At 35.6% G+C, this 23,986-nt stretch overlaps 1 protein-coding gene across 10 annotated transcripts in view; it reads right to left on the bottom strand.

Annotated features, from left to right (window-relative positions):
- psd2 (pleckstrin and Sec7 domain containing 2) overlaps positions 1-23,986 on the bottom strand; it is a 197,712-nt gene that overhangs the window by 27,216 nt on the left and 146,510 nt on the right. For 8 of the 10 annotated variants that reach the window (XM_087281067.1, XM_087281070.1, XM_087281068.1 and 5 more), the window contains 5 exons: positions 19,342-19,536; positions 18,152-18,232; positions 13,594-13,706; positions 13,105-13,163; positions 4,210-4,299 (listed from right to left, as the gene is read on the bottom strand). In XM_087281067.1, the coding sequence (XP_087137193.1) occupies positions 4,210-4,299; positions 13,105-13,163; positions 13,594-13,706; positions 18,152-18,232; positions 19,342-19,536 (538 nt within the window). Of the gene's footprint in view, positions 1-1,793; positions 3,529-3,854; positions 4,300-13,104; positions 13,164-13,593; positions 13,707-18,151; positions 18,233-19,341; positions 19,537-23,986 lie in introns of those variants that run through there. The other 2 variants (XR_015507043.1, XR_015507044.1) reach the window with 1 other exon arrangement.

Here is a 23,986-nt window from a genome sequence, read left to right as displayed (position 1 = left end):
AATACAAACATTTGTACAAAGTTAATTTCCCTCCACTGATAGATTCCATAAAAAAAGACCTTGAACGTTGGAATCCGTTACCATTGTCACTGGGAGGTAGAATAAACACTATAAAAATGAATATATTACCCAGATGTTTATATCTTTTTCAGTGCATACCCGTATTCTTAACAAAATCATTTTTCTTACTTTTAGATAAATTAATATCATCTTTTATATGGAATGGAAAAAATGCACGTATCCGTAAAAATATTTTACAACGACACCGAGACCATGGAGGATTGTCATTACCCAACATTCAGCAGTATTACTGGGCAGCTAATATTCGAGCAATGCTACATTGGTCAAATCCATCATATGACAGTGGCCCTAATTGGTTATCTTTAGAAAACACAAATTGTTCAACCTCACTCCATGCTCTGCTATGCTCAAATTTTCCGACACCTGAACCTTTATCTAAATACTCTTTAAACCCAGTTGTCAAACACTCACTCAAAATATGGGCACAATTTAGAAGAAGTTTTGCACTTAAAGGACTATCAGCCTATGCCCCCATAGCAAGAAATCATATGTTCACCCCCTCTACTATAGACAAAACTTTTGACATCTGGTCTATGAAAGGTCTTAAGATATTAAAAGATATGTTTATTGATGGGCAATTTGCTTCATTCCAACAAGTAAAAGTTAAGTTTCAAATTCCAAATTCCCACTTCTTTAGATACCTCCAGCTGCGAAGTTTTGTGTCCTCCTCAATGAGTCACTATCCCTCACTGCCTCCCCCCTCCCTGCTTGACTCTATTATGGAGCTAAGCCCATACTCAAAAGGACTTATTGGCAAAATATATTCTATAATTAATTCCCACAATCTGGAACCCCTAGTAAAATTAAAAAGAAAATGGGAGGTGGAGCTAGAGATAGAACTATCAGAAGATATGTGGCAATCCGTTTTAGACAATATCCACTCATCTTCAATTTGTTTAAAACATAGAGTTATACAATTTAAAGTAGTACATAGATTACATTGGTCCAAAGTGAAACTAGCCAAATTTAAACCAAATATAGACCCTAACTGTGACCGGTGTGGCATTGAGCCAGCTACTTTATCTCATATGTTTTGGGCTTGTTCAAAATTAAAGAAATTCTGGCAGCTAATATTTAAATTCCTCTCGGACGCATTAAATACCTATGTAGAACCTGAGGCCATAATTTCAATTTTTGGAATCACACCAAAGTCCTTATGTTTTAACAAAAGCAAGATAAATGTGATTGCCTTTGCTACGCTTTTAGCTAGAAGATTAATATTGCTGAAATGGAAGGAAAAACTTCCTCCAACCTTTAAGCAATGGCTTATGGAACTTCTACACCACCTGACCTTAGAAAAAATACGATACACTTTAGGAGGCTGTACTGATATGTTTTTTCTCACCTGGCAACCTGTTCTAGATCACGTAAAAAAGATGGACCCCTCAGTCATTTTAGAAGAGTAGAACCTTTCCTTGTTTGTTTGTTTGTTTGTTGTTGTTTTTTTTTTTTTTTTTCTCTTTTCTCTTTAATTTTTTGTATTTTCTTTTTTCTCCCCTTATTAATGAGAGTAACATATGTTTTACTTATTATAACTATTTATTTGTATTTTTTCTTAATATAATTTATTTATTTTTTTTCTAGAACCTAAATGTATGTGCGGCAGGTTTTGTTTGTTTGTTGTGTAAAAAAAAAAAAAAATTGAAAAGCTATTTTGTAATGTATGTTTCATATCTAATATGTTCAATAAAAACACTTTTGGGAAAAAAAAAAAAAAAGCATGACGGTAAAACATGAACACGGTTATGAATATATTAAAACATGGCTTTGTTTGTTGTAAAAATTCGTAATGACAAAAAAATACAAATTTGTGGATCTCCTTACTTCCGGGTGCAGCTGGAGCTAGTGTATTCTGGGAAATTTTCTTACCCCTTGGTTTTAAGTGTGGTCCTGAAAAATCTTCGTTTGAAGGGGTGTATACCCCTTGCCCTTAGCCCTACGCCTTCAAGCTTAAAAGAATTGAGACACCACTACCCATTCACAGGCATGCGCAAAACGAGGGGTAGGGGTAAGGGGAAGGGCTAAGGGGGAGAATTAGGGTTTGGGCCTACAGTATAAGACCTTACAGCTCACAATGCATGTCAGAGCAAATGAGAATCATGAGTTTAAAGCAACTGCCTGAAGAGCTCAGAGACAGAATCGTGGCACAGACCTGGCCAAGGTTACAAAAAAATGTCTGCAGCCCTTTAAGTTCCTAAGAGCACAGTGGCCTCCATAATCCTTAAATGGAAGATGTTTGGTATGACAAGAAACCTTCCTAGATATAGGTGGCTGTCCAGACAAGCTGAGCTACCGGAGGAGAAGAGCCTTCATGAGAGAGTTTAATGAAGAATCCAAAGATCACTGTGGCTGAGCTCAAGAGATGCAATTGGAAGATGAGAGAAAGTTATAGAAAGTCAACCATCACTGCAGCTCCCCACTAGTCTGGGCTTTATGGCAGAGTGGCTCGATACATGAAAGCCTGCATAAAAAAACACCTGAAGGACTTGAAAATGGTGAGAAATAAGATTCTCTGGTCTGATGAGTCCGAGATAGAACTTTTTGTCTTAATTCTAAGAGGTATGTGTGGAGAAAATCAAGCACTGCTCATCATCTGTCCAATACAGTCCCAACAGCAAGGCATGGTGGTGGCAGCATCATGCTTTGGGGGTGTTTTTCAGCTGCAGGGACAGGACTACAATTACAAAATCGAGAGAAAGATGAATGCCAAATACAGGGATTTCCTCGACAAAAACCTTCTCCAGAGTACTCATGACCTCAGACCGGGCTGAAGGTTTACCTTTCAACAAGGCAATGTCACTAAGCACACAGCTAAAATAACGAAAGAGTGGCTTCACAACAACTCCGTAACTGTTCTTGAATGGCCCAGCCAGAGCCCTGACCTAAATCCAATTGAGCATCTTGGGAGAGACCTAAATAGACCACCACATGTTCATTGCATGCCAGCAATGTCTACAGAGGAGCAAGTAATTTATAAAAAAAAAAAAAAAAAGATTCACGCAGATTCTCCCACCACAGTAAATTACATTTTTACTGTTGATATTTGGTGCCAGTTAATCAGAAAGTGACGTTTTTGTTCTCTTTGACTCATTGTATGGAAACTTTGCTTTATTCGCAGAATTTTTATGCGATATTCCTGTTTGTGCATACATTTAATTTGCATCTTTGGATCTTTGCATTGAAAATGACATAACTGTGCAAATGACACTTAATAACAGTTGTCATGAGCATGCATAAAATCTCATTCACATTCAAAGGTTGCTCATAAACACCCCATTCAAGAAAAGTGTTACCAAACAATGCCAACACACATATTCCATGTCATATTCCAGCATGACGTAGCCAAGATTGTGAAAAGAAGGCTTCATTTTCATTCTCCAAAAATGAACTTATGATAGAAAAAAAAACTGTTATTACATGTTATAATAATCCAATGACGAATGCATGCTGTAATCCAGTGGTTCTCAAACTTTATTCATCAAGTACCACCTCAGAAAAAAAATTGTCTCTCCAAGTACCACCAAAATGAGCGGTATTGAAATACAGTAGCTTAGTAGGCCCAGTAAAGCAGCTACAACTCTGCACAGTTAAAAAACATGGCAGATAAACTCAGAAATATAGGCTAAATGTCATGTATGGCATATTATATACATAATTTTTGATATATTTTGAAATATATGTGGCGTGTACATGACATATTTCATTCCTCCGCGTACCACTAGAAGGAAGCCCGCGTACCACTAGTGGTACACGTACCACAGTTTGAGAACCACTGCTGTAATCAAAGCTAAAGATGGTCACTATCCGACCTCAAGGAGAACCACTATGTAAAGTCTACTTCCAAATATGTGCTGGAATGAAGCCTTCTTACACAATGAGCCTGATGAATCTTGACATTGTGATCCTGGAATGTGACCACGCCATTTATTGTCTGCCACACACTGCTTCAGACAATGATAGAAGAAGTGTTAACAAATACATAACATGCTAGAAACATATTTATCACTGAAATGAAGATTCATTACTCTGAAGAATTTGCTTAAATAAAAGCAAAGTATTTTTTTTTTTTGACTAGGCAATAGATCATAGAAAACAAGCTAGTAATCGAGTATGCGTCTGCTGTGTTACCTTGAGCAATTCTTTGGGAAAATCTTTGCCGTCGTCAAGACCGTCTAGATTGCTAATGAACTGCTGGCAAGACATCTTCTTCCCGATATTCTGCAATGTAATAACATAACAAAAGTGTTACAACAATGCTAATGATGTGCTCATAATGTCAATTACTAACATAATACCACTGACCAAAAACAACGGACTAATGGGATATTACTCTTCAAACATTGTGAAGGAATTGTGTCCCTGCAAAGCATTTTTGTCTGCCGTTTGTCTTGAAACTAAATTGTTAAATTATGCAGTGATATAATTAAAACCGTGAAGACTGTGAATCTCAGCTGAGGAAAACGGCTGGGCTATTTAATCCCCATCATGCCCTTCACAAGATTTATTTTAAGACTAAAGGAGAAAGAAACACAGCTTATATTCTCTATGGGTATCATATGCTATTTTTCATTATACATTCCCTAACAACGCATTTTAGTACATTTTAGTCAGTAAAACAGCTGAAATTGTTTTAAAATTACACAGATTACAACAATGATTAATATATATTATTCCACAAAGAGCTTTAAAGGTGCTGTATGTAGGTTTTTGACTCTTCTAAAGCATAAAAACAACAAAAAATGTGTGCAGATATCTAAAAAACATGCAAACATTCTTGTTTATCTGAAAACAATGCTAAAGTCAGACATTCTGCTTTGAAAATGTGCGTTATGTGCCGGAACATCTGTCTTTGTTTTGGTCATTTAACCGCCCCAATACCAGTTTGCAGGGCGGTGCACAGTGGGGTGGCCCGGAGTCTAGAGTCACTGCCCCTCTGCCATCATTGGTTGAGGTGACCCTCCCACCCCCTGCTCTTCACTTACTCACTTACTCCCCCTACTCTCCAGCCCCCCGCCCCCCCTCCATCCGTCTTCACTTTGCGATCACCAATTCCCCCAACCCCACCCATCTGCACTTTGTGATCGCCATCCCACCCATCACCTGTCCATTGCAAGGGTCTGTGCACTGGTTTGCCAGTTTGGCCAATTACATTTCAGCACCCCAGGCTGCCTTAGTGGAAAACAGCGTATTTCATTTATTCAGTCAGGAAGACTCACAAACATGCATCTGTGACCGAAATGCGACCTCTGGTGGACAGTAGCAGACTCCAAAATGAGACAGATTCAGAGTTCCACAGGAGGTGGTTATCAATTAACAAATTACATAAATATTACGCATGTAAACATTAGGTTACATTTTAACACATTGCCCTAACAACACGCTACATGATGAGATTTGCTGTGAAAGGAAATTTGGCTGTTTGCACCAGACAAAACATGACAGAATTTTAAATACAGCCATTCAGAAGCACAGAATAGTGCACTCACTGCACCAGCAAAATGGTAAGGTATATAATACATATTATACCTCTTTAAAATTATTAATGTACATGTTTAATCACTTATATGTGTTGCCTTGCACTGAGTCTTAGTTCTAAAGTTACATTTCAAATGATTTAATTTCAAGTAATATTATTTTCAAAATCTGAGATGAACTATCTGCTGCTGCTTTCAGTATTATGGCAATACATGTCATGTAAAGTGGCGTTCAAACTCATTATTAGCATTTAACACTGATTAAAGCACATATGGTGTACCTGAGGTGATCATTGTCAGTTTTCTGATGTTCAGCTGCAAGAAAAAGAAGCTGTTTCTAAAATATTAATTTCAGGTGTTAATTAGAACAAAAACTAATTTTGATATGGACAATATTCCTTCTATCACGTGCCATTGCTTTTATTTACAACACTGTTTCAGCCTTTAGGCTAGATAGTAAGGCACACTCCTCTTGGTGTCGTCAATCTGGCAACTTGCACTTGTGTGTGTTTTGAACCAGGAGTGCAATACCTAGTTCAACCACTGGGTGTCAAACTTACATACTGCACCTTTAAAAATAAAAGTCTACAACACCACTGTAATTATAACAGCACACAGACTCAAACTGTACATGCAAAAATCACAATACAGGAGAGTTGTGGTTTCCAGGGTGTTGCTGTAAAGTAGGTAAGATGTTCTGAATGGTAAAGTACATTAGTGCATCACATTTATTTTGAAAAGTCATAGTAAAAAAATGTTTGAGTTCCACACAATTGATTTATGCTTGGATAACATGGAGGAATTAAGTTAGCTTATTAATTTTTACAAATTTAAGTGGACTGGACATAGAACAATTAGGTTGTCCCACCAAAAAACTCAAGAATTGTGTTGCTTCAGCTCATTTTGAGTAAATAGTTTAAACAAACAGCAAATGTGATTGTTTGAGTGTACATTTATTAAAATTACATAATTTGTGAGGCTTTATGTGTGAGTCTAACTCCCCATTTGACTTATTAGGTCTTCAAGCAAAAAGTGTCTTCTATTATTGGAATCCTTTTCTCATGCCAAGCAAAATTATTATCCTTGATTTCATTTTGTCATAACTTTCTTCTTGACTTGGAAATTTTTTGCAGAAACCTTCGTTTGCAAACTAGTCCTAGGTTTGTCCAATAGTATCTGGATGCTGCCTGTAAGATGCAAGCTGGGATAGCATCACTTAGGGATGCAGTGTTAGACACAATGCACTCAAATGGAACAAGTGACGTCACTATGAGAGGTAGGGTTAGGGGTGGGGTTAGGTGAGCCCACTAAAAAGCATTGGATGCAGCTCAGATTGCACTGCCAGAGTTTGCAGCCAGACCCATCTCGGTTTTTCAGACAATCACTACAAACCCAGAACGGAAATATTCTTTCGAGTCTAATTAGCCACTCTTGTGTATTTGTGTCTCCTGGCCCTAGAAGTTTCTGAACATTCTGAAAGGATCTGGCCACCAGGTGGGACTATTTCAAGCATCCCAAACAGCTCATTCAGTATATCTCATCTGCATCGCTAGTCTGGTGCCCGAGCAAAAAATGGTCTGTGCCCCACTAAAAGCTTAGACTGATTTACTTGAAATGTCAGTGTATTATTTAAGAGTGGTTATCCCAGAATAAACATGTCACTCTCTTTGCGACAATGAAATCAACGTTTATGAAAGCAATGAAGATTAATCGAAAACAAACTGATGCACAGTGCAGGTCTTAATGCAGAGGTGTCAGCATTCATTTACTTTTGCATTTCCACTTTAAGTTCCGGATGTAACTAAAGTTCTGAAATTATATGTTGATCCAGGATTATCTTATTTTGACTAAATATGGCTCCTGCAGATTTTCTTTTGTATAAAGTAGAAAGGAGAGATAAATCAGGGAGACCTAAACTTAATTCTCAGCCATCAGAGTCAGGTTTCAGATGACAGATAATACAATAAAACATATTTTTGAGATGTCTTTCATCTGCTAATTCTAAGGAAAGTTCTAAGGAAATGTAGCATATCACAGAAGTTGGGTCTTTACATTGGTTTCCAGTTACAGTTACATTTGGAATGGATTCTTATTATTCACTTATATTAATACATGTAAAATAATAATATATAATATATAATAAGTGCATTGTTTAGTATATTTATTTATATAAGAGTAAAAAAAAAACTTTTTAGACATTTTTACCCATTGGCTTCCATAGTTTCCTTTAATGGAGCTCAATGGTTACCATCAACCAGCATTTTTCAAAATATCTTCTTTTGTTTTTAACAGAATAAAGAATCTCAAAAAGGTTTAAAACCACACGAGGGAGCGTAAGTGATGAGGTCATTTCCATTTATGGGTGAACTATGCTTTTAATAAATAATAATACAGCTTTCAAACAAGCTGCAGTATTGGAGATCACTCTTTTTTAAACCACCATTTGTGCTTTTAGGTCACCAATCACACAAATAGTGTGAAAATATTGCAAGCTTTTGTAAATATACATCATTACCACCAGTCTTGGGTGTAAACTACACAGTAAAAAATACAGTTCAGCTAAAAAAGTAAAGCAAGGGGTTATTTTTAATTTTCAGGTCATTTAATTAGTTACTTATAATGTACTTACCTTAAACAAATTTAAACAAATCAAGTCAGAGAAGCAGATTACATATATATTTTTTGTTATATAAATATATTAAATATATAGAACCATATAAGGTTACAATTATCAGGATGATTAAACATGCTTGAGAAAAAATTAAAAAGGGTTCAAACAAATATAAAGTTTATATTCAAAAAAGCAAGGTACTTGTGTAGATATGTATACATTTTTTGTCATTCATATATTTTGTATAATGACCCAATTTTGTTCAACTTGCTAGATTTGACAGAAAATGGCACATGCCTAAAACAATGAAATTTGACAAAATATGACATATTTATGAAACTTTATAAATAATTTATAATTATAATAAATATAACATTATTTTGAAACATTCTGAAGTTTTAAAGTGTTAATTAAAAAACTAAATGTTTCTGTTTGATTCAAACTAAAAGACATCTATTGAGTATTTATGCATTGAGATATGGATTTTAAGTAGTATTAGGTCAGGTATTTAGATTAATTAATTAGTAATTAAGTTACTTTTCAGACAAAGTAATTAGAAAATACCTTAAATACAAGTTTAATGATGTAATTAGTAATCAAGTACATTTTTGAAGTAACTTACCCAACACTGATCACCACAGAAAAAGTCATGGAGATACAACCATGCAAATAACAACACAAAAATAAAATTACTAAATAAACTACATTCCAAACTGAGCAGGTTATTTAAAGATTATATATCTGAAGTGAATGAAATCATTGTAACGTTGTTTTCAATTCAGCAAACAAATTAGTTTATTATTACTATTATTTACTACTGTGCATGCAGTTTATAAATTTGTCAGCAGATGGCAGTATCGCATCAGCAACACTGAGCCTCACAACCAACACGCACAGAAATTTTGATCTACTCTGCATGGGTAATATTCCACGGATGATGGGTGAAAACCTTCAGAAAACACAGAGCAATTAAAAGAGAACACACAGAAGAAGAAAAGGGGTTAGATAGCACTTACCACCTGCCGCAGAGTGAGTTAAGACAGAGGCAAAAGAAAAGGAGAGATGTTTACGTCAGAAGAATTGTAATATTACTAACAGAAAAACTGTATTACAGACAGAAACACAGCAATGAGAGGCTTGTTAATGGAAAAAACAAATGAGACTGTTAAGTGCAGAGGGTTAGAAAAGGAAATTTACAACTTAGCTGAATGATAACATCATCCTCATCTTCAAACACAACATTATATTTTTCTTTACCACCAATGGGCTACAAGCACAGCTAGTGTTTTTCAGTGATCAATGATCTTAAGCTTCCTTTTACCGCATCGATGCTGCAATGTAATTCAAATATATTCATTTAAATTCACTTAAGCCTCCATTTGGCTGTTAAACCATAAAAAGAGAAAGACTGTTTAAATGTGGAAGCCGTCATTAGCAACAGGCTAGCACAAAAACTCCATTGAAAAAAATGGGTTAAAATTAATTTCCATATTTTAAAGCCATGGCGCGGAAAACATAGAATTTAATGCAGTGCTTCATGTTTAATCTGATACCCACTTTTCTTTATATTGTTTTTCAGCCAGATCACTGTTTTTTTAAAGAAATCAGATCTTAAACGCAGCAATTTTGTAAGGGTTAACAATTCACCAGAAGCCCTGGGGCTGGCTGACTGAAATTAGAAGTCTGTGTGTATATACCTCATTCATCATGAAAAATTATTTTTGGTCATAATATGTCATAATGCATAAATAATGCATAAATTTTATGTATAATGCATAAAAATTGTTGAATAATGACAGGTAAGTCTGGCTATGTCACCGCTTTATTTAGTTTTTCACCTCCTATTAAGATGTATGTTTGGTTAATTGGATTCCACATTTTTTTTTTATCTGTCTCTTTTTGTCGACTTTAGACAACTTTCCCCATAACAAAGAGTCTATGGGTGGTTTTATGTGTGAGCTTGTGAAATGTACATACTGTACACAAAAAAGTATGATGTACTCAATTGTCTGAACACTTTTACGGTAAAAAACAGCACAGCACAAGCAGTAAAAATCACTTAAATGTGTATTATGTATAATTAAGTAATTTAAGTAAAATATATTATTCTACTTCCTATTTTTTTATTATTTCTAGTGAGCATTTTAATATAGTTTTAGTCTGGATGTAAACTATTGTTTAACACATTTTTAATTAGGTCGGTTAGATTCTTTGTCTTGTTTTAGTGACAAAAAATGCTTTGTTTCTACTGCTTTGGATAAAATGCAATGATTCACAGACCATTAATGATTTTATAGGCTACAAGAAATAAAATGCTGCAAGGCTATCAAGAAAAATTTAATTTTCAGTCAATGAAAATATGTAGTGCATCCGGAAAGTTTTCATAGTGCTTCACATTTTCCACACTTTTCCATATGGTTGTCGTGGATAAAAGTGAAGAGGGTTGGGGAGTAGCAGAAGAAAGTGAAAGTGAACAGAGGATGGGGGAGGAGGGCGGTTGAGGAGGGGGATCAGTGAAATGAGGTGCTGGATCAGATTTCAGAGGTTCGGCGTGTTCCGGCACAAATTAAGCCCCACATGTACAGAAGTATTGACACCCTTTGCTGTGAAGCTCTAAATTGAGCTCAGGTACATTCTGTTTCCACTGATCATTCTTGAGATGTTTCAGCAGCTTAACTGGAGTTCACCTGTGGTCAATTCAGTTGATTGGACATGATTTAATAAAGGCATACACCTGTCTATATAAGGTCCCAGGGTTGACAGTCAACGCACAAACCAAGCATGAAGACAAAGGAATTGTCTGTAGACCTCCGAGACAGGATTGTCTTGTGGCACAAGGCTGGGGAAGGTTACAGAAACATTTCTGCTGCTCTGAAAGTTTTAATGAGCACAGTAGCCTCCATCTTTCGTAAATGGAAGATGTTTGGAACCACCAGGACTCTTCCTAGATCTGGCCGGCCATCTAAGCTGAGTGATTAGGGGAGAAGGGGCTTAGTCAGGGAGGTGATCAATAACCGGATGGTCACTCTGTCTGAGCTCCAGCGTTCTTCTGTAGATAGAGGAGAACCTTGCAGAAGGACAACCATCTGTGCAGCAATCTATCAATCAGGCCTGTATGGTAGATTAGCCAGACAGAAGCTACTCCCACCTTGAATTTGCCAAAAGGCATCTGATGGACTCTCAGACCATAAGAAACAAAATTCTCTGGTATGATGAGACTAAAATTGAACTCTTTGGAGTAAAAGCCAGGCATTACGTTTGGAGAAAACCAGGCAGCGCTCATCATCAGGCTAATACCATCCCTACAGTAAAGCATGGTGGTGGCAGCATCATGCTGTGGGGATATTTTTCAGCAGCAGGAACTGGAAGACTAGACAGGATCAAGGGAAAGATGAATGCAGCAGTGTACAGAGACATCCTGAATAAAAACCTGCTTCAGAGTGCTCTCGACCTCGGTTCAGACGGTTCATCTTCCAGCAGGACAATGACCCAAAACACATCTCCAAAATATCAATGGAGTGGTCTCACAACAACTCCGCGAATGTCACTGAGTGGCCCAGCCAGAGCCCAGACCTAAATCCTATTTAACATCTTTGGAGAGATCTGAAAATGGCTGTACATCATCACTTCTCATCCAACCAGATAGAGCTTAAGAGGTACTGCAAAAATTCCCAATGACAGGTGTGCCAATTTTGTGGCATCATGTTTAAAAAGACTTGAGGCTGTAACTGCTGGCAAAGGTGCAATTAAAGCCAACAAAGTACATTTGATTTTTCTTTTTTTTTCACATCGTCACTATGGGGTAAAGTGTGCAGAGCTTTGAGGAAATAAATTGATTTAATCCATTATGGAATAAGGCTGTAACACAAAAAAAATGTGGAAAAAGTGAAGCGCTATGAATACTTTCCAGATGCACTGTTATTTAGACACTTAAGTGATATTATTATTATGGATAAAAACAGTAGATATTTATCTTTCTGGCATTAATAAAGTAATTAATTAAAGTAATTTATAATGTAAGTAATTAATAAAACCACTAATATATATATATGAGCAATATCACACGAGTAGCAGTGCGATATGGCTGTATATCAGCAATGGTGGGAGGCGTGCGTTTTGCCTTAGTCCCCCCACCAGTGCCGATATACAGCCATATCGCACTGCTACTCGTGTTCAGTTTGACGGCATAATCGTGTATATAAAACAAAATCAAACATGGAGAGTCTCAAAAACCCTTTTGTTAAAGAACTACTTTCTTTCGCCTTGGATTCAAATCATAAGCTGACAGTTAAACAGTTGAGCAAGCATCTTTTAAACTTTAGATCTGTAGTGTCCGCTTTTTGCTGGTTGTATGTGGGCGGAGTAATACACAAAGGGCAAAGAGGCTTTACGGGTGTTGATATTACTTAAATATATCACGGCTATCAGCCAATCAGATTCGAGAACCAGACAGAACTGTTGTATAAATAAATACAATATATAATATATTTATATGCTTTTTTTAAATAAAATAAATCCAATCGTTTTTAATAAAGTGGTTAAAAGTGGTCAAACTTAAAGCGATTTAGACTCCGTTTACATCAGTATCTAGTGTCATTTCCTTGTGATCTGACAAAAATGCAGTTTAATACCAGATATGAACAGGGCCAATATGCAGTGATCGCTGTGTTGAATTGAATCTATAAGTTGAATCGAACGTTGTGTCAGAACTGAAGGTCTGTTTCAAGATCAATCTAAAATGGGTTTCTGCTAATTTGATCAAAGAACAGCCAATAGTATTTCCAATTACTGCCATATTTCACTACACAATCCACAATCACATTCTATCTATCATTTCCTCTTTCTGTGCCTACATTTTTAGCTACAGCACTTTGATGATGAATCAAATAATGTTAATTTCAGGTATTGTTCAGATGCAAAAGTTTAGAGAATACATACATGTCCGTGCAGGTCTGTGTTGAGAAGCATAAGTGCGCAGGTCAGTGTGTGAGCACCATCTGTCAAAATAAATAAATAAAAAAATAGTTTATACGAAATTGTGTATTAGTCAAAATTATTAACCTTTCTGTGAAAATTTTAATAACCATTAACAATGTTTTCCATTTAATTTAAGGTTTTAATTGGCAGGTGTTTTATCTCACTTAATTTAATACATTTACAGAAACCAAGATAAAATATTTGATGTTATTTGCTTTTCAAGTAGGAAGTGGTAAAAATGTTTAGATATTTGTTTAGATATTTATACCGGAAAACAATTTAATTTCAGATGCCATCATAGAAATTGTCCCCAATGTTTCCAATGTCAGTTATACACAACTTACTAAGTGTTTGTAGGAGTTTGTACATGTAACCTAGCTCATGTGTGTCAAAGCATTGCACAAAAGTTCACTGGAACTTTTCAGTATAATGTTATAAATGATAACTTGCCCTCTGAGGTGAGAGTCTCTGGGTTGCAGTGGCAGAAGCGTTTGGAGAAATGCACAAGCACACGCTCTCTCTCCTGCGTCTCTCCCATCAGAGGAAACGCCTTCAGGAAGTTCCTGCAAACAGAATATCAAAATTATCATGCTGCCATAATAAAAACACAGAGATAGTACTAATAATTGCAAATATACACCATAACTAGATTCCCATTATTCACTAGATGTACTTGTTTACCTTCATGGACACCAAAGAGATTTTTTTCTGCCATGTTATGAAGACATTCAAATGTAAACTGAAATTGACCTAGCATGTCTACAGCCAATAAGAAGTTAGACATATCTGTCTTCACGTTAGAGCTTTTAAAATATATACTGAATATAATCCAGAGCACATCAGCAAGTCCACTTCTTATTGGCTGAAGAAAAACAAAATATAGACTTTGGAGTGGCCTAGTAAAAGTCCTGACCTAAATCTAATTGAGTAGCTGTTGCCTGCACTTGAAAAGGCAGTTCATGCTTGAAAATCCTCCAAAGCGGCTGAAGTACAACTCTGCAAAGATAAGTGAGCTAAAATTCCTTCACATCGCTGAAACAGACTCATTAGAAGTTTTCGAAAACGGTAACACTTTACAATAAGGTTCATTAGTTAATGCATTTATTAACATGAACTAATCATGAACAACACATGTACAGCATTTATTAATCATAATTGAACATTTACTAATGCATTATTTACATCCAAGTCCATGCTTGTTAACATTAGTAAATGCACCATGAGTTAACATGAACTAACAATGAACTACTGTATTTTCATTAACTAACGTTAACTAACATGAACAAATACTGTAGTAAATGTATTGTTTATTGTTTGTTCATGTTAGTAAATGCATTAATTAACATTAACTAATGAACCTTATTGTAAAGTGTGACCTTGAAAACACTTGATTGCAGTTGTTGCTGCTAAGGGTGGCCCGATCTGTTATTGAGTTAAGGGGGCAAACACTTTTTCCACACATGGCTATGTAGTTTTGTATCTTGATTTATTTTTTTAATGATAAAAAAAAAATTCATTTTAAAACTGCATGATGTGTTGCGTAATCTTTGACTATTCAAATCTGAATCTGATCTGAAACATTAAAGTGAGACAAACATGCCAAAAATTAGTCAAGTTATATTTTTGATGCTTTATTTATGCTTTTGACTTGCATTATGGGACCTCAAACTTTCTTCCAACAACTTTTAAGCTTGAAAAGTTAAAAAATTACTGTTACTGACAAACTTCCAGTATACTTTCTGTTATTTCACACTTATTTTTCTGTATATTATTTTGTACACTTTATAGTATCTAAACTACTAAAATGCTAATAAAAGTCAAGACTTTTTCACATTTCTTTTTATAAATGTATAACAAAAAAAGAGCAAAATGCAATTTAATTTCCAAGTTTGTTGTAATTTTTTTGTAAGAAATGCACAATTTTGTCATCTGTAAAACATTAAATACTACTAATAGTATCACCAATATTATTATAATTTTTAGTACTAGTAATAATGATAATTAATAATAATAATTATTATTATGATACATTACATAAACTACAAAAAAGACCAAAATAATAATTTAACACAGCCGATAAAAATACTATATATAAATAACACAACATTTATAGCCGTAATTTATTTATTTTTCCCATTTAAACATGAATCATTTATTTGTGTGAAACTGCATACCTTGATTAGTGCAGCCCTAGTTTACGTAGCCTACTTGCTCAGCCTTGGTTTCAGGCCAGTAACTTGAGTCTAGACTGAATCAGAGCTCTCTCTCTCTTTCTCTCTCTCTCTCTCTCTCTCTCTCTCTCTGACCGTCTGTGATAATTACCATTTCATTCTCTTCAGAAAACTATTGTTAGCTCAGGACTGAAATATTCTTCTCCACATTGTGTAGCTGCACAGAGTTCCTCTTCTTTTTGCAGCGCAGGTATTTAAGACATGGTGAGATAGCAAGCTTAATCTTTCCCCATATTTAGGAAGTATTTGTGGAACCGAAAGACATGAGACATGAGCATTAATCTAAAATAAGCTTCTTCCCCTTATTTTAGCATAACCGCAGAAATAATACAAGGAAACAATGAAGGAACTTTATATGTGCACTATTTAAAAACTTCATCTTTAATTGTATAAAGGTAATTTATGTTAATTTACTGTTCTCTCTTTCTTATAAAGCAGGTTGCCAGATTGGCCAGCCTTCGTAAATTAAATGAAATACACTGTTTATGCAGTTTTATACTGTTTTAACATCGTTTTTCCAAATAAACAAGTGTTAACATAGCATGTTTTTCAAATGTCTGCAAACAAATGGTATTAGAATAGTAAAAAAAACACTTACATACAGCACATTTTAAGGTAATATTTTTTTATAAGATTCTGTTTCCTGCACACTGATCCCTTTACTTCATTAGACCCTAATCAAGAGCAACTTATTTCTGAGTTCAGACTGAGTTCATGATTTTAGCCCCAATTTTGACTCGCCGACAGGTTTAGCGAAATCACCGACAAATGCCTGAAATCACAGGCAAATCGCTGCTCGTGCACGTAAGTGACAATCACACAGTATGAACTATCAAAGACGCGATCTGAGAGAATCGCTGATGAGTCGCCGTTGCCTCTGAGATATTTAGCATGCTAAATATATGGAGCTGTTGGCGATTCAAATCATGCCCTGTGAAATGGGTTTTGATTGAAAATAACATCAGCGATCGCCTTCAGCCAAAGAGAAAGCAGCATCCACTTGTGTGTGTTTACCTGCAGGCCAGCGGGAGGTTGAGGGAGAAGTTAAAAATGCTCATTTTCGGTTTATTTGGACCCAAGAAATGGAGGAAAAACTAGTGGAGGTTTGACAGAAGCACCCGTGTCTGTTTGACGTTTTTTTTTTTTGACAGTTTGACGCAAATTCCCTTCAAACCCAGGTGAGCAAATATGTACATTTTCTTCCCCATTAAAGGCTTCTTTCTTATTATGTAGTTAATAACAAAAGATATACTACATGTTTTTGGCTGTGAGACGTAGTTTGGACGAAGTTATCGGCGATTCTTCCTATAGTAAAGTCATGCAATGTGAAAGCCCCAGTCCCCGATCCGTCTTGCAGTGTAAACAAAGCAGCGACAAAACGCTAACCCAGATAGTCATGCAGTGTATAAACATCTGTGACACGACTACTTTGAAAATCATGCAGTCTGAACTCTGCATTACATCTTAAGAGATGCCCTGGTAATAAGTAAAATAACATCACATTTTCACACTTTCATCTTAGGCTAAATCATCTCTTAGATATCAAACTCTTGCCCTAATTAGGTTTGGTATGAAAATGCAATTTTTGCTATTTACATTATCAGGTTTTTATATATATATATATATATATATATATATATATATATATATATATATATATATATATATATATATATATATATATATATATATATAATTAGGATAATCAATGGCCCATTTCCACTGAGTGGTACAGTACGGTTTAATTCGGTACGCTTTAATGGCCGTTTTCACTGTCAAAGGGTAACCTAAATGCGATCTGTACCGTACCACTTTTTAGTCACCCTTTCAAAAGGGTAACGAGCATGATAAAAGGGTACCAAAAGGCGGAGCTAATAGCGCAGCTGAACGCTATTGGTTTACAGAGATATGTCACTCGCAGAAGCAGGAGAATCAAATCAAAGCAACTTTAAAAAACACAGCCAAGACATTACACCATTATAATACATGATAACAAGCCATGGTTGACCCGAGCTCAAACAAACTTTGTCGTTGTCTTGATGAACAGCCATAAAGTCAAGAAGAACAAAATCTGCCATGTCCTGATGTTGTTTTACAAGGGTGTCTAAAAGTGTGAGCGGTATCCCTTTTTCCAGTGAGTTCACTGCGTGTCTATATTTGAAATAACAAACTTCTTAAGCTCATATTAATAACATGCGCGTGATTATTTAAGGGCTTCTGATATAAAATTGATTCAGGAAAAGGAACTTTTACAAAGGAGAAGCCGTAAAAAACAGCAGCAAATGATGCTTTCTGCAAATTAAAACATGACCAAACTGCCATGTTTAACTATTATCATCGCCTTTTGGACTAATATGTACTCAGAATGATGGAATTACTTTCTAAGAAGAGTTTACATGTGCTGCTGAAGATTACACAGATGAGAGGTTTGCTCTGACTGGGGGCTATACAGTATGTTGCATGTTGTTTTTGAACCCAAATAAGGACTAAATGTATGCTGTGTGTAGTTTATCTGTAATTTGTAACATATCGGAGACTGTTTGTGTTTATATATGTTGCATTTATTTAATTATTTGATATAATACCACTGAAACCATTTTCCTTTTAAACACACACTATTATAAACATCAAATATATCCACTTTGTGATTTTTTTTTTTTTTTTTTTTACAAAATTAGGTAGCCTGTTTTCCAAAAGAAATGCAAAATAATCTTCACTAAGCCAAGTCAGCCAAGTCAAACGAAAGACCTCATGTTTTGTGTCTGAAATGTTCTCACCTGAGCGCTCTGTCTAACGACAATCCCGTGAAGTCAAAAAAGCTCAGGTACTCTGACGCCACCAACTGGCTGAATTCATTACTGCAGGACAAACACAGAAAGAGAACAGACGGATTGGGGGAATTGCTTGAACATTCATATATGATATATTCAACACATCATTGTCCAAGAAACACAAACTCATAGTTTAAAAAAATTGATTCCACTCCCACAAAATATGGTCAATCACTCTCTAACACTGTAATAGTTTTAGAAAATGCTGTAGTAGAACATTTGTTCATGTCAAAGAACTGTGCTCATTCTTATCATAGTAATTATTACCATCATCACGTAAATACAGAAATACATTCAACTGTTTATTGAACATATACAGCTCATTCCTAATTGTGTTATTTAATCACTACATATTATTTTTTTCACAAAACTGATTATAAGTATACGACCATAATTAGCCTTTTTGTGAAATTGTTATTCTTTTTCAAATATAAGTGGTGTTTAAGAAAGCAAGAACATACTTCACAGTCTCTCCGAATATATTTTTCTTCAGGAGAAAGTATTATTTCTTTTATCTTGGCTGAAAATAAAATGTCCAGTGACTTGCCTAATTAATGAAACTTGCCTACGGTTTTCCGTGTATGCTGGATAAGTTAGCGGTTCATTCCACTGTGGCAACCCCTGATGAAGAAAGGGACTAAATCGAAGGAAAATTAATAAATAATATAATATAATATAATATAATATAATATAATATAATATAATATAATATAATATAATATAATATAATATAATATAATATAATATAATTTAATGATGCGGTGGCGCAGTGGGTAGCACAATCGCCTTACAACTAGAAGGTTGCTGGTTCGAGCCTCGGCTGGGTCAGTTGGCATTTCTGTGTGAAGTTTTTATGTTCTCCACGTGTTCGCATGGGATTCCTAGTCCAAAAGACATGCACTATAGGCATTAAGTTGGATAAGTTGGTGGTTCATTCCGCTGTGGCGACCCCAGATTAATAAAGGGACTAAGCCGAAAAAATGAAATAATATAATATAATATAATATAATATAATATAATATAATATAATATAATATAATATAATATAATATAATATGATATAATAGATTGTGGGTATTGTTTGATCGATTGATTCCACTTCCACAGAGTACTCTCATTCCCTCTCAGACACTTACTTCTTGCCCAGGTGTCGTGCCACGTCACAGCGCTTGAAGCCCTCCAGGTAGAAGAGTCTCTTGGCCAGTCTTTTGGCAGCGTCTGCATCCACGCGGCAGCCGTTGGCGAGAGTATCTGTGCTTCCTCTCTCCAGAGTGTCCACGCTGCCCAGCTCAGAGTCTGAGTCGCACAGCACATCTGTGAGGTTGGCATCACTGCGGAGACAAATGCGGAAAACAAGAGACATCAGTGCCATGACGGAAGGTACAGCAAAAACAAAAATGGTAGCAGTTCTCAGCATGTTTGATGTGAAGAGCTCCTCTGTTCAACACAATTTTATTAGAACCCAATACAATTTCTATGGACACTCATGCGTGTTTCAACAAGACAATGCAAAACTGCATTCTGCCTGTGGCGTCCTGGCTGTGGAGGAAGAGGATACAGGTACTTGACTGGCCTGCCTGCAGTCCCGACCTGTTTCCAATAGAGAATGTGTTGAGTATTGTGAAGTGCAAAATGCAGCAACGAAGACCCCATACTGTTGCCCACCTTAACACTTGTTTGCAGGAAGAATAGGTCAAAATTACACGTGAAACACTTCATCGCTTCAAAGTCAATAAACTTATTTTAAGTGTTAGAAAAATGAATGGCAACATTACAAAGTGGTAAATGCTTTACTGTTCCAACTATTTTCGAGATGTGTTACAAGAACCAAAATTGGAATGTTTATCAAAAAAATAAAAACAATAAAAATCATGAGAAACATATCAAAAAATGTTTTTTTTTATTGTCTGCAATAAAACACAGGTCAAAGTAAATTTAGAAATCAATACTTTCCTCTTTTATTTGCGTTTTCCATACTGTCACAACTTTTTCTGATTTGCGGTTCTAATTTCAGAATCAGTTACTCAAAAATGTTGATTATGCTCTTCATTTTTATGCAGATTAATAAACAAAACTGCATCTTGAGTGTCCAAAATCATTAACTGTGTAATGAATTAATAAAAAAGCAAAAACATGTTAATGAGTTTTTGGTAATTTCAATGTGATTTCATACAATTTGAAAGATGTTAATATTATGTTTGTGTTTGCATCTGGAAGATGTTGTTCACTCATTTGCAATACACATAATAAAAGTCTCCTACCTGCCCTGCCCTGCCCTGCCCTGCCCTATTAAACACACACACACCAGCTTTGACTTTGCTGTTCTCAAGAAGCATCGCCTGATGTGAACCATCCCAAGCACAAAAGAGCTCAGAAGACCTATGATCAAGACTGTTTTTCTTTTGTTGTGATTTTGAGGAAGATCAGAACACATGTTCTGTCCAATTTATGCAGAAATCCAAGTAATCAAAAAGGATTTACATTGCATCTTTTACATTTACATTTACATTTAGTCATTTAGCAGACGCTTTTATCCAAAGCGACTTACAAATGAGGACAAGGAAGCAATTTACACAACTAAGAGCAACAATGAATAAGTACTAAAGGCAAGTTTCAGGTCTGTAAAGTCTAAGAAGGGAAGTGTTAGTAGTTTTTTTTTTTTTTTTTTGTACAGTTAGTGTGATATTCAAATAGGCAATTGCAGATTAGGAAGTGAAGTGGAGACTAAATAGTTGAGTTTTTAGTCGTTTCTTGAAAATAGCGAGTGACTCTGCTGTTCTGATGCAGTTAGGGAGTTCATTCCACCAACTGGGCAGATTGAGCGTGAGCGTTCGCGAAAGTGATTTTTTCCCTCTTTGGGATGGAACCACGAGGCGACGTTCATTCACAGAAAGCAAGTTTCTGGAGGGCACATAGATCTGCAGAAGTGAGTGCAGATAAGAAGGTGCTAGGCCAGAAGTCACTTTGTAGGCAAACATCAGAGTTTTGAATTTGATGCGAGCAGCAACTGGCAGCCAGTGCAAACGGACTAGCAGCGGAGTGACATGTGCTCGTTTAGGTTCATTGAAGACAACTCGTGCTGCTGCATTCTGGAGCAGTTGAAGAGGCTTGATAGAGTTAGCTGGAAGCCCAGCTAGTAGAGAGTTGCAGTAATCCAGTTTGGAGAGAACAAGAGCTTGAACAAGGAGTTGAGCTGCATGTTCAGATAAGAAGGGTCGGATCTTTCTGATGTTATAGAGTGCGAATCTGCACGATCGAGCAGTTCTAGAAATGTGGTCAGAGAAGTTTAGTTGGTCATCAATCGTTACTCCAAGGCTTTTCACCATTTTGGATGCAGTAATGGTTGCCCCATCCATCTGGATTGAAAAGTTATAGTGTAGAGTCGGGTTGGCAGAAACTACAAGCATTTCCGTTTTTGCGAGGTTCAGCTGAAGATGATGATCTTTCATCCAGTGTGAAATATCCAACAGGCAGGCTGAGATACGAGCTGGAACCGAGGGATCATCAGGATGAAAAGAGAGGTATAGCTGGGTATCATCAGCATAGCAGTGGTAGGAGAATCCATGTCTCTGGATGACTGGTCCTAGAGATGATGTGTAGATGGAGAAGAGAAGTGGCCCAAGAACAGAGCCTTGAGGTACCCCAGTGTTTAGATGCTGTAGGTTGGACACCTCTCCCCTCCAATGATGTCACCTCTCCCCTTTTATCAATGTCCAACCAAATGAAAGCAGAGGCGGGGTTTTGGTTGAGGTGACAGCCGTGTTTGTGTTGTCAAGACGGCTAATGAGACTTTTAAAGATGGAGGCAAGACTAGTGATCGCTAGTGTAAGGTTCTGAGCTTGTACATCGAGGTTAACACACACACACACACAAGGTTTAACTATGGCTGATGCTAATAACTAAGGGTCGTTCACATTTTGCATCTTTTGCACATGCAAATTCGCTTCCAATGGAGGCGCATGGCTCGTGCTCGCATATTGGGAGTGACGTGCGAGCTGCAACACACTCGCACTTTTTATACACATTTCTACTCGCATCCAAAAAGGAAAAAAGTACAAAATAATACCACATTTTTATAATATGGTTGATCTAAAGGGACTTTTAGACAGACATCCAGCAGTCTTTGACTACATTTGTTCTCTTTAAAAGAAAAATACTTACATTTACACGAAAAAATACTTAAAATAGATTTACATCAGGCAAATACAGTTTGTTTGTTTGTTTGTTTGTTTATTGTTTATTTAGTTGTTTGTTTGTTTATTATTTATTTATTTGTTTATTTGTTATTTATTTGTTTGTTTATTTAATTTAATATTTATTTATTTATTTATTCATGTATTTATTTATTCATTTTTTTAAATTTATTTTCAGTTTAAAATTATTACTTGTTTAAATGTCAGAAACTTTTTTTCACTTATTTTTAAGTCCAAAGAGAAATGGACTATTGTTTGTTCATTATTATTATTTTGTGGTTTACAGTAATATTTGGTTACTGAGCAGCAATAAATAACACTTTAAAATATTAGGAACTAGTAGTAGTAGAAACTAGTAGTTTTAAATTCAATGAATGCATAATAACCGTGAAACCGTGATTATTTCTCAGTCTATAATCGTACAACCTAAAACTATAATCCTTGCATCACTAGTCATGGATCTGACTTTTTTTTCGGATCAGCCAAAAAGGGGTGGAGACAAATGTAATTTGCTTTCCATTGATTACAGAAATAGTTGACTACTGCAATAAACGTTTGGTTTAACAAACAGAACTTAGACCCTGTAATTTTATTAAAGATAAAATGAAAAAATAATCAGCTGAATAAAAATAAATTGTAAAATATTCAGTTCTGTGAAAAATGCACTGTTACTGCTACTGTTACTGATAATGCTAAATGTAGAAATCTAATCTTATTTATTTTTAGTTTCATTTTCAATAAATGATTCAGTGATTCACTCATAAAGTGTCATGTTTCATTGCTAGATGTGTCATTTCTGAAGAATTATTTAGTGGCATATTTTTTATGGCTGGTTGTTGTCACTATTGGTTAAATAATGTAATTGTTGCCTACAACTTTCATTTTTGAGCATCAAGTTAAATGCATATGATGGTGATTTTAGTCTTTACCATAAACATCAGTGGTTTTATCTAAACTATAAATTTCAATGCAGCAATTCAAAGGTTTAATAAACATATGCAAATCACCATCATTTATAATTTATGTTGTGTGGGTGTTGAGATCCCGATCTTTTAATGATTAACTGTGCAGCTTACACTGAATGCATTAATGCAGGCTAAACAAACAGTGACAGAAAACACCTTTAATAACCTAAGAAACCCACCACATCCCTAATAATCCACCACAACTTCTTCCGTCATCATTATATTTTTACAGGAAACCCTAATGCTTTCAAACATGTGATTTGAATTATGTGAGAGGCGGTCTCTCTTACAAATTTAGGATTAATCTACAAACAAAATAAAAAAACATTATTAATACACGGATCACATGTGTTCCGAACCGTGGGTTGTGATCCATACGAATTATGGATCAACCATGATCCATTGTACCACTAGCTAAAAAATCACATGCTTTTTTAAAAGTGATCATCTGTTTTAAACAATCATCTAAATCAGTGGTCACCAAACTTGTTCATGGAGGGCCGGTGTCCTGCAGATTTTAGCTCCAACCCTAATCAAACACACCTGAACTAGCTAATTAAGGTCTTACTTGGTATAGTTGAAACATCCAGGCAGGTGTTTTGAGGCAAGTTGGAGCTAAACCC

The sequence above is a fragment of the Danio rerio genome, chromosome 14 (assembly GCF_052040795.2).
Source record: "Danio rerio strain M-AB ecotype USA chromosome 14, GRCz13ab, whole genome shotgun sequence".
Classification (NCBI taxonomy): Eukaryota; Metazoa; Chordata; class Actinopteri; order Cypriniformes; family Danionidae; genus Danio; species Danio rerio.
Note: the sequence above shows the minus strand (reverse complement) of the source record. Positions and strands in the feature narration are given on the sequence as shown.